Here is a 12640-nt window from a genome sequence, read left to right on the forward strand (position 1 = left end):
ACAAGCATATTCAACCTTTCCTTGTGAGTGGTCGCCAAGTGCTTGAAGTCATTCATCATTTTTCATTGGTTGGAAAAAAATGTAATGTAAAAAGTATAAATGACTGGTATCCTGTTGCCTTCTCTTCAATAGTGAGAAACTGCTTTGGCTGAATGATTAATGATTCCAAACTAAAATTTCAATTTAAAACAATGCAGTTGGCAAATCACAAAAGCTGGGTGTGTGTCAGGCAGCACATCTGACCCAGATTTCAAACTGTCATATTAATGAGTTTTGAAATTCATGCTGTCCTCCAGCCATACTTGTAATGGTATCTCGTGCTAATGCTCCATCACATTTTGTATCTACTGTACAATGAATTTTAAACTGTAGCTTGACTGTTAAATCGGAATTGCATTATTTGTCAGGAAAATTGCAATGAGATATATATTTTCCGCAGATGGTTCAGCAGAAGCATGTTAAAGACCCATTCTGTTGTATGGTATTGTCCACCCTGGACTTTGACCTATTTCCATAGTGACAACCTCCAGTGCCATGAAGTTTAGCCAACATAAAAGTGCCAAAAACTGCAGTTCCTCAAATGGCGACTTGATGCTGGCTCCAAAAGCAAGTCAGTCCCCATATTAAAATTCCCACCTTTGCAGCAGAATTAAACATGTTGAATACCGGCCATGTAGTGAAAAAGGCATAGCGATGGCTCCATAACCTCAGATGACTGAAAAAGTTTGGCATAGGACATGGGTGCAAGTCTGTCAGTGAAGGCGCCTAATTCACTTGATGAGACAAGGAGCATAAACATTTCCCCGGCAAATTAGAAAATGTGCGCATGTGAGCGGAAGCAGCAGCCAGTCCGAAGCTGTCGGGGCACCGCTGTCAGATGTCAACAACAGCTCTGGGGCAGGAAGCGGCACTGTTTGGGGCCAAGTAGACCCAATGAAGCACCTTCCTCCTCCTTCCACTAACCTCTCCCACCTCCCTCTAATCTCTGCCACATACACACCTGTCCCTAGTTAGAACCCTCTTTCCCATCCTGTCCATTATGCCAATATACACCATCATCAAAACGGTTAGTCATCCCTTATTTTCCAGTCACCCAGAAATTAAGAGGAACATGAATTATTATGCTTTAATTGTGTGTACTATATGTGTCTGTGCTTTAAATATTAAAGTTTTTATCTAAAATCCTAATCAGAATCAAGGGATCTTTGGGAAAATGATGAGCAGAAAGTGTGGTATCTCTGTTTTAGGGATCATAATGGCTCTTTTTTCCATCTTTGAGTACAGTCCTGAAAATCAATTGTTATCTATACACCGCTTAATCCTCATTAGGTTTGCAGGGGGGCTGGAGTCTATCCCAGCTGATTTAGGGTGAAGACAGGGGACACCCTGGACAGGTCACCAGTCTATCACAGGACTACACATAGAGACAAACAATCACACTCACATTCAAACATACAGACAATTTAGAATCATCAGTTAACCTCAGCATGTTTTTGGACTGTGGGAGGAAGCTGGAGAACCTGGAGTAAACCCACACATGCACAGGGAGAACATGAAAACTCCATGCAGAAAGATCCCAGGCCCAGACCGGGACGTGAACCGGGCATCTTCTCACTAACAGCCTAGATCAGGAAGACTCACAAATAATTAATGTAATTCAAATTCTGACAAAATCTTAATAGCAGCCAAAGTTTTGTTTGTGGCTTTGCACTGTTTGTAGAAGCCTTTCTCTGCTTTATGAAATACATGCAGCATCATACAGCACCAGGATCCATATGAGCATCTCCAAAGCAAGAAAGCTGTGTGAATTTACACATGTAATAATAGAGAACTCCATTAATTACTTCAAATTAATGAAGCCATGTCTGAAAAAGCCTTAAAACTGCTGTATTATTATGTCTGTGTCACCAGCATTATCTGATGAAGTTTGGAGCAGCCTGGAAAATGACAATTTTTTTTAGAGAAGTTCTAACACAATGATTCTGTTGGATGCTTTATAGGACGTTTGATGAGCTCTGTGTTCTTGGGCTTAACTCATACTAGGGAGTAAGAGTAAGGATATGTAGCACTGATGCACATCAGTCTGTCCAACATCCACTTGAAAAAAGATAAACCTAAATCTTACATGTTGGAAAGTTATGGTCCTCCTATCTCCTAACAAACACCATGTTGCATTACAATCATTTTATCTGCTCAGGAGAATAATTTTTTAGTGCTCTCAAAACAAAAACACATTTTGAATTTTAATAAATGTACTTTCGCTCATGTTGTTTGGAGTGATTCAGGCACCTGCAGCTTTTCATTCACTATCAGTGGTGAGGCTCATTCCCTCCTCATGCACCTTAGGTCTACTCTTTACCTTCTGTCTTTGTTCCTGACAGATGGAAAGCAGAGCACATCATGTTGAACCACACCATCTGAGCTGGCAGCACAGTAAAGTGTCCAAACAACCTTTCCCCAAACAGACGCCCGTTCAAACTCTACGTAATTGGTTGCAAATGCTTTTTAGGATGAGCCAGTAATGGCTGTAAGGAGTTTGTATACACAAGGCTCATGCTCTTTAAAGCACAATTCCACCATGATTGGATTTTTTTGGTGTTTGTTATGTTTTTCTCCTTGTAAAATGAACTCTCTCTATTCTTACACATGCAGCTCAATTAAAGCTATTTGGTCATGTTAAAGTTTTTGAAGAGGGCTCTGGTTACCGTTTAATTTCACAGCACTGGATGTAATGGGATGATATTAATCTTCTCATCTAATCCCAATCATGTTGCAGTGGTCCTTGAAGCACAGACGCAGGATTCTTTTGTCAGAGATCAGACAAACAGAATTAAAATGTGCTCATGTGTGTTGGCCTGCATAATTGGCTTCCGGTAAACATGTCTGTGGTGCTTCATGGTGCAGAATATGGCATTGATTTGGCTTTTGTCATGATGATTTCTAACCATGTGAAACCTCTCAGATGAGGATCTTTTCATCTTTATTGTTCATGCCTGCTTTTGGACTCTTCAAAGTGATGATACTAAAGCCAACATCACAACGTTAATCATGGGAAAGGACGCGTTTGTGAACTTCTCTGTGAATAGTGTGGGGAGCGTGTCTTGTTTTTCATTTTTATGCAAATGTATTGTGTAAATGTGTTCATTCGTAAATCTTTATGTCTGTGCTTGCGGCATGTTAGTTAGCATGCACATGTGTGTTGTTCACTGAGTGTGCGATTGCATTTGCGCTGGTGTTCGTTCCTGTGTATGCTGTGTGTTAGTTTTTCGTGAGTAAGTGTGTCTATCTGGTCAGCATCTACATCCAATGTTATGTCACTGTGTTTGTGTATGTGTTGCCCATCAGTGCTGTTTGCCACTGTCACTCTCCTGCCTTGTGCTGTTGGCCTTGATACCATTGATGAACCTGACAATTTGAGCCACTGAACATCCTTCACTTCTTGAGAAACTCTGCACTCTAAACAAAAATAAAGCCTCAACTCATTTGTCAGCCTGATATTAGTGATAGTAGATCGTGGACAGTCATTCACTGCTGATATGTTGGGCCAGAGGTTTAATATGAAAAAAAATGCTTTAATCACAGCAGTGTCTACATGTACACATAATATCTGTGTTTCCATATAATTTGTCAAACAAACTTAAAGCAGACTTTTCAAATGTCACAAAAATAAGACAAGAAAAACTGAAATAGTCTTGCTTCCATCAAGAGCTTTGAAGTGGATAAACTTGACTGTCCTGTGTCGTCAGAAGGTGGTGGTGTCGACTACATTGTGCATGGCTATAATAAACACAGTAGAAGAAGCTGGAAACAAAACCAGTTTCATTAACCTGTAGAAACTTTGAAGAAGAAGAAGAAACGTACAAAACCTTGGTCGTTTATTAGCGAAAAATGAAAAGAAGTCTTTTCAGTTGGGAAAGTTGTAGGTTTTCTTTCATGTCAGCTGCAAATGCTTTCTGGAGAGTAAGACAATGAAAGAGGCAGAAACAGCTCATCCGTCAATGTTGGCTACATCAGAACTTAACTGGAAAAGGTGTTTTCTTCTGCAAAGAGTCATTAACCACCTTAATAAAATTATGTTGGACAATAGATACTGATATATCTGTGATAGCATTTGGTGCCCATTATTTCCTTACTATGTTGTACTACATTATATTGTACTACAATATTGATATATTTCCAGGAGGGAAAGTCCAATTTATTTATTTCATGATAAATATCATGTTAATCACAACTGGAGTATTTTTTCTGAGTTAGACTGGTATGAAATTCTCCTGGTTAAATCATGAGCCTAAATAAATAACCACCATATAAAAAAATCTGGTTCTTAGATTAAAAAAAAAGTTAACAGCGCAAAGTTGTGTGCATAAAATCTTTGGTGGAGAACTTAAGTGAACCCAGGCTGCATTTTAGCACTGTGTGTGTGTGTGTGTTTGTGTGTGTGTTTCACTGATTGCACCTGTAAGGTAGAGGTGAGGGGGTTCCTCAGTGACTTCAGTCTCAGAATGTCTTCATTGATATCTGCTATGTAACTCAAACTGACTGACAAGACAAACTGAAGGGCCGTTAGACAGACAGCCAGACAGACAGACAGTCAGACAGACAGACAGACAGTCAGACAGACAGACAGACAGACAGGTGTGTAAGTGAATGCTGACAGACAGCATTCGTGGTGTAGATTGAAATGAGAGGAGGCAGAAAGAGGAAGAGTTTGGGAGTCAGGTAGACAGAGAGAACAAGATGGTCCACGGACAACAACAGACAAACGTCTGAGTACCGGAATCGAGAAAACCAGAGCACATATACCTGCACTGTGTCATCCTTAGTACAGAGGCAGGAGGAGGATGTGGGCTGGGGTCTTCCTAACTTCATGCTGGATCTCCTGCTGTTCACACGGAGGGGGAGGACTGTTTGTTTAAGTGGCTCCGCATGGCAACCACTTGCAAGCAGCTCCTGTGAAAACCTCCGCTGGCTCAGCATGGAGGTGGGGGGAGCATCCCCAGACGAATAAACACTGACTGACAATCTTCTCTCCTTCCTCAACCCCCTCAACCAGCTGCCCCCATCCTCATCTCCACTCTAATGCTGCAGAGGGTACTTTTTAACGATAGCAAGAATACCTTCAACATATTGTAATAACACTGTTACCTGCCACTTAATTTAGCATATCTGACATGTCCAGACATGAGTAATGTCTGCAGTCTTGAAAGTTTCAAGGGCACTCATCTGAACCCAGCAAAGACAAGTGACAGCCAGTAAGAGCTCCTCTTAGCTCCAACTGCTGATTAGATTTACAACTGCAAGGATTGTGCTTATGTTATTGATCACAGGCCTGCTAAATGGAGGACAAGTTGGGAACTGATTGATGCTGATTAAAACATTCTCTTTATTTGCATTTGAAAACTATTTGGTCAAATTGTCATCTAATTCTTGTTTTTAGGTGTTTTAGGAAACAAGCTGAACAGATGGAAGCTAGCCTGTAGAGCTAAGTCTGGCTCATTTACAGTGATTTTTCTGATGATCAAATAACACTGTAGTGTTAATGAAACAAAAAAATACAAATATTAATGTATAGGAAGTGTCAAATACAAGTTGATTCTGCCATTCTTTTTAAAAACTTTAATTTATGTAAAATGAGACTGACACCTTTAACAATTGAAATCAACTAATTGAAGTTTCAGTAACAGAGACACTCTTTCGTTTCAGACATGGACGAATGTGAGAATGACTACAATGGAGGCTGTGTCCACGAATGCATCAACATACCAGGCAACTATAGGTGCACCTGCTACGATGGATTCATGCTGGCCCATGATGGACACAACTGTCTGGGTAAGAATGGTCTTTATATATATATATATACAGTACATTCTTTCTCTTTCATGTCTGTTTGTTTAACAGGGTTCCCACATTCAACTGACATGAAACTGGCAGACTTTAATAACCATGGACATGCAAAATGTTCAAAGTTATCCCTCGTGAAGGTCTTGGTATTTACTGGCAGAATCGTTGACTTATATGTACCTTCATATGGCACAATGGAAAGTTTTCTAGATGCGTTGATGCTCGTGGCGACTGAGGGACAAAAAGTTGAAACATGACACATTTCTGAGTTGTAAAATATCAAGCACCTTCATTTGTTTTCAAAAGGCCTATTGGAAGCCTGTTTCTATAAATGCATTGATTTCTTTTAGAGATTTCTTTCAATTTATGTCTCTTAGTATAACCTAATGTTAATCTATGAGTGGTGTGCTTTGACGAATGTCTGGGAGTCATGGGATTCAGATGTATGATTGTAAGCAGATATGTCTGTGCTTAAAGGTATGCTGAAGCATGTGTGCATATGTGTGTGTGTGTGTGTGTGTGTCCTTGCATCTCTTAAGCCTGTCTGGCTCAGTTTGCCTTTCGCAGTGAGTCCCTCTGTCATCGTTTGGAGGGTTTCCATGATTTGTGCTGTTTTATGCTCCTTTCTCTGAAGTGTAGGGAGGGTAGTCAGGGTTGAAGAGTTCTCCTTCAGATATCTGGCTGTGTTTTATTACTGACAGATCCAGCCCATTTAGCCTTAGTGTTGTGCTATTGACTTTGTGTCAGCAGACTAATGTTTTTTTTTGCCCCGTGCGTCACATAGATCTACATGGATGTGCTCAAACACATTTCATCCTGGCAGTCCTCCACCACCGATTGATGAGAACAAAATACAATTAAAACATAAAAAGTGTCATTTTGGATGCCCATGTGTCTTTGGTGTTATATGTTTTGGCATTTTTAAGTGTTGTAGTTCATTCTTTGAACCTTTGGAGAGATTGAGTGAGAGATGGAGTGCTAATAGCAGCAGCCAACAGTGCAGAGTAGCTGCCGAGTTGTGCATTCACCTCACAGGAATGATTTTCAGACAGCTGATTTGAACAAGAGTTAAAGGTGCCCCACCATCAGAACTGATATTTTCCTTTATGCACAAACATTGCCAAAGATGCTAATGAAAGTACAAACAATTCACTGCCTCTTTGCTTGATGTTGAAAGAGTAAACATTTTAAGCACTGGCTGCTCTAACAACGAATGGTTTGCAAAAGTTTAAAAGTCCCATAAAGAGTAGAAATTTTTTTACTGTCAGCACAAATTTTATTGCCAAACCTTTTAAATACTAATCAACTAGTCCAGCTCCAGAGCATCAGACTAACTTTTTGCACTGGTGACCTAGCGTTTTCATGTGCTCCTTAGCGTTTGGAACATCGTTGGTCCAACAGCGAAAGCACCGTTGTTATCATAGTTCAGTGTTTACCACAGGTGGAACTTTTAGTTTCGGTGGTGGGAGGCACGTTTCGACTTAGGTGCATTCAGAGACTCATGAAGTTTAGAGAAAAAAGTGCAACCTTGGTTGTTTTTTGAAGCTTTTGAAGCTTGGTTGTTTTTTGATGTCCCTACAACGCATCAAATACAGACTACCTGCAGACACTCCAATTTGCAGATGTTCCTTATTCACTCACAGGCCTCGGTAGATGCTACAGTTTGCCAGTGTTCTGTAAATGCCTCACATATGGTAGTTTCTACTAGGCTGTTGTGCACAGAGAAGCCTCTAGTCTTCACTCGGTTACTGCTCAGACAGGTGGGTGATCAAAAATTAGTTTGAAAAGAGTGAAATAATATGCTCTAACGTCAGATGATTTACCTCAGCTAAAGCGTAGTGATTTTATCTACCTGGATGTGCTGACCAGAGACACTCACACAGGCCTGCTAAATTTCTGAATGAAAATGTTTAGTCGCATTTAACACATTCTTAGTCTCCCTTGAGCCCTTGTCCAGTTCTGTCTCTTAGTCTACAACTAACAATCATTTTATGAAATTAAAAGAGATATCAGATCTTGAGGAAAAAAACTAAACTGTTTTATCTAGGGATAAACAATGATATTCACATCATCTTCAATATCAGCTGTTAAAAGCTTTAAATTGCAATGTTTGCACCACAATGAACACTGACAGGCTAATATTACTGTTTAGAAAGTTTTGTTTGAAAGTGTTACATGAAATGAATATGGCCTGTTTTACATCTAGGTTGAAGCAGTTTTCTTGTTTTGCGCAGTGATGTGTACATTTGAAAAGCATTGTATTGTATTCTATGTCTGTCTCTGCCGGTTCCATCACAGGAGACATAATGATGTGTTAATTCTACTGGAGGAGAAACTTGATGTTCTGTTGGCTTCTTTTTGTAACTGTTGCCATCATGCACATCCATCATCATACCATTTTGCTCACAAGCTAATTTGAAGAATGTAGACATGATGTCACTGATTGAGCAGCTTTTCAACAGCAGGAATCCAAGTGTCAGACAAGTTAGAACAAGGTTTAACCTAATTCAAATATCACTTTAAAGTTATATAATGTTGAGCTAATGCTACAGCTTCAGAGATATTTCCTGTTTTAATTTGCAGAGATGATTGAGGGGAATTGCCTCATTTTTTCCTTGGAAAACACAGTAAATGCAAAGTTGTGCCAGGGAATAGCTCAGCAACGCAACTGATAGTACATGATGTACATAAATTTGTTGCACCATGTGCATATAACTAGTTTTCACTGTCTGGCAATCTAATGTGTCAATAACATAGCTTTAGTGATGCAAATATGCAAAAATATATTTTAATATATATTAATGTGAAACAAGCAGACTCAATTCCAATTTTCATATTTGACAAAATGTTATTCTGATGAATTGTATCATTGTCTGCATGGTAAATCTTGAAAAGGTGACTTTGAATTGAAATTGTTAGGTCTGAGGTTTATGTAATTTGGACCTTGTACATGCCGTAGTAATGCTAAAGTACACTTGTTATGTGAACTGTAGAGAAGAAGAATGTACTGCAGCATGTGTGACCTCTGAGCTCTGAATTAGGCGTTAGGAAACAGATGAATTTGGGAAATAGGGTGGGGCAGAGGTGGGACAAGCATGTGTCCGTCATGACAGTTTGATGATGTGGCTTTAGAAAGTCATTAGTCAAAACAAAAAAACACCTCTAACATGATATAAAGGATAGATCACATTTTTTTCTCACTACGTTTTTAACATTTATGCAATCGCTGTTGCTCATACTCAGATTCCAGTGGAACATTTTTCCTAAAAATGATAGAAGTTTTTGTTTTCCCAGACAGTTTTCATCTAAATGTAGTGCAAATTCCAACTTAATTTCCAGAATATCTTCAAAAAAGTAAATGGAAATTAATCTCCATTCACTATTGGTAGGTACACTACCGTTCAAAAGTTTGGGCTCACTTAGAAATGTCCTTATTTGTGAAAGAACAGCATTTACTTTCAGTGACAACAAAGTTAAATGAATGATAAATGCATTGTAGACATTGATAATGTGGTAAATGACTATTGTAGCTGGAAACAGCTGATTTTTAATGGAATATCTCCATAGGGGTACAGAGGAACATTTCCAGCAACCATCACTCCTGTGTTCTAATGCTACATTGTGTTAATTAATGGTGTTGAAAGGCTCATTGATGATTAGAAAACCCTTGTGCAGGTATGTTAGCACATGAATAAAAGTGTGAGTTTTCATGCAGAACATGAAATTGTCAGGGTGACCCCAAACTTTTGAACGGTAGTGTCAATGTAGTATCTTTTATCAGTTAACTTTTTCTTACTTTTGTAAAGTTGAATAAAATCTCTTTTTTTCCCCAAAAAATCCCTATGGTTGTTGTCTTTGTTTCTGTTCTTGTTTTTTGGTAGGTGCAGTTGAAAATGCACACATAAGCTGATAGATGAAAATGCTGAGCTAAGACATCTAACACTGATAAAGCCTCATAGTAGGAGTTTTCCTAGTTCTTAAGTGTCATAAATGTATCTGCTTAGAGTTAACTGCTTAGAACGAAAAGTCTTGCTTGAAAAAACATGCACTTATTTGCAGAGAGCCATCGTGGATGTTTTTACTCAAGTGTAAAATAAGTTGGAATCTATTCTTTAAAGTCAGCATGTAGTGGTCATTAAAGGAAGTGCAGCTGAGTCTGTCTTTAACCCCGAGATGAGCTTTATTAGATGTTGACTGAATGTGGCTGTAATGAAGTGTTGCTAATTAAAACCAGATTACTGAGTTCAAACAAGGCAGTAAAGTGTGAAATCAGACGCATGATGTGTGTGATCACTATCAGAGTCAGTGCAGGCTATTTGCTACTTTTTCCTTTCTTTCTTTTTACATTCTTTTCATTTTGCTTTGCTTATTTATTTTACTATTTAATCTTTCCTATTTTTGTATTTGTATTACTTTATTTATTTCATCCTTAGTTTCAGTCATGGCATCATTCTTTTTCCCCTCTCATTAACATTTCTTTCCTTCTTTCAAATTCTATCCATCCATTGCCTTGTCTTTCTTCCATGGTCTCTCTTTTCTCTTCATCTTTTCATTCTAATGTCCTTTTTTCTTCTTCATTTTCACTTTCTTTTCTTCTTGTTTGAACAATCAAAACGAGTTCAACAATATTTCATTTGTTCTTATTTCGTTGCCTTCTTCTTTTTTTATTCTTCAGTGTTTGTTCTGTCTACCCATACGACCATATGTCCTCTGTTTCTTTGTTCTGTTTTTCTTTCTTCCATCTTACATTTTTATTTACTTAATTTCTACATTTCAAGAGAGATGATCTTTATTTTTGGAAGGCTGTAACAGACTGGCGTATTTCTCAATTATTGTAGTCTTCTATTCCGTAGCTTTTTCCCTGTATTGCCCCCCAGTGTCTCCTTTTTTCTAACAGAGTTTTTTTATTTTACTTTCTGCCTTTTATTGTCTCACTGTATGCCGTGCTCCACCTATTTTTCCATTGTCTCTCTGTAAATTTGTCTCTTTTCTGTCTTTATCTCACCTTTTTTCTTCCTCTATCTTATTTAGCATTTCCTCTCTGTCTGCTGACTTTTTGACTGATATCTAATTGTTTTTTTTAAGACTATGTTTGTTTGTGACATATCACAAATATGTTTCTAATCAACATATCTTTGCCATTTATTTTATTGCCTTCCGTCCACAGCCAACCTATATTACCTGTATATTAGATTTGACAAGACTCGTAACCCTGGTTACCCATGAAATGGAGGAGAAGCTTCAAATATGTTGCCAGAGAGTTGTATTTGAACCCAAACAAAGATATTTTCCTAAACTTAAGAACTATTTTTGGTACCTAAACCTAACCAAACAGCAAGTAAAAAAATAAAGAAGTCAAAGACGTGAAATGTCATCCGTGAGTACAAAAGGATTTGCTCGAGTTCACATGATGGAAATTTAGTTATCTCACCAAGTCTACAAGAATCTGAATGCATCTCTCAACAGATGTCCAAACACTGCCAAAAGTTGGTGTCCTTGCCAACACTGAATCTTGTTGTTTTGTGGCAGTTCTTTATTGTAAGCGAATGTAGCAATACTACATTGTACACACTGTTACAAGTATTGTTTTCAAAGTGAAGCAAAAGTAGTGAATGCAGTATTGTCAATAGGATTATTTTATCTCTATCTTTACTCAGCATTTTCAAGTTTAACAGCGAGTTGAACTGGAGCAAAAATCTAACTACTGTACTTACTTCTGTGTAGTATTATACAATACAGCAACTATACTTCTGCCAGATGTCACATGTGGAAGGTGAGCATATATGTTTTGTATCTCCTAATCTGTAAAGCTACAAGTAATGTTGATTATATATCATTAAATTGATGTAGTGTAGTTAAAATACAGTATTTCCTTTTGAAATTAATATTTCAAAAGGAAACTGTTAGTAAAGCATGGAAAAGTCCAAATTCCTGAAAACTGTCTGGCTTTCCTCACCTGGTAGGTAGTAGACTATCAAGCACACATTTTCTCATTCTTTTAGCACCGGCTTCTTCATGTACTGTGTGTCACCATCTTACGCTAGTAATGTTTCATATAGTCCTGGAGTCTGAGAAAACCAAAGCAAATGAGTCTTCTGTCCACTGGGACAACAAAAGAGGGAACCATTCTCCTCCTCCTTGGGCAGCACTTGAACATACTACATTTAGGCAATGGATGGTGAAGGTATATCCCTGTATCAGGCAGCATCCAAGCACTTGATGGACAGCTATTGGTTGTTGCAGTGATAGGTCTGGGCTGTGTCTGAAAAACTCTGACAGGCAGACAGGACTTTTCTTCTCAAACTGTCAAACACACTCCTTAAGTGCGCTTGGTTGCTTGACCTTGACGAGACCACATGGTATAAGGTATTACAACACATTCAGCCAAACTGAACCCATCAAATAATTACAAATATATTGTGTGCTTGATATTAGATGATACTTTAATGTTACAGAGGTGAAGCAACATTAAGTTTCTTCTGCAACTCATACGGAAATCAGGCCATGAATAAACAACAGAAGTGCTCCGTTTGACATTTTCTTTTTTGTTTTCATTTTTGCCTTTGTATGTGTCACCATTGTTGTGTATGTAATTTTACACAATATGAAATTATGTCTTTTGCAATCTGAATGCACAATTTTATCAGTGTTTATAGTGACACTTGATGTCACTATTGCTTTTTAATTGTATTATTTTTGATCACTGACATTTGTTAAGGTATGGTTGCTTGGTTGTCTTTGTGCTTCTTGCTTTTTCTTCAAATTTCTTTTTGTTCATTTTAGAAAACAGCAAAGAAAG

At 38.2% G+C, this 12640-nt stretch overlaps 1 protein-coding gene across 2 annotated transcripts in view; it reads left to right on the forward strand.

Moving 5' to 3' along the window:
• Nucleotides 1–12640, forward strand: part of scube1 (signal peptide, CUB domain, EGF-like 1) — a 118495-nt gene that overhangs the window by 16946 nt on the left and 88909 nt on the right. For both annotated transcript variants that reach the window (XM_023299765.3, XM_023299766.3), the window contains exon 3: nt 5704–5829. In XM_023299765.3, the coding sequence (XP_023155533.1) occupies nt 5704–5829 (126 nt within the window). The remainder of the gene's footprint in view (nt 1–5703; nt 5830–12640) is intronic.

The sequence above is a fragment of the Amphiprion ocellaris genome, chromosome 21 (genome assembly GCF_022539595.1).
Source record: "Amphiprion ocellaris isolate individual 3 ecotype Okinawa chromosome 21, ASM2253959v1, whole genome shotgun sequence".
Taxonomy (NCBI): domain Eukaryota; kingdom Metazoa; phylum Chordata; class Actinopteri; family Pomacentridae; genus Amphiprion; species Amphiprion ocellaris.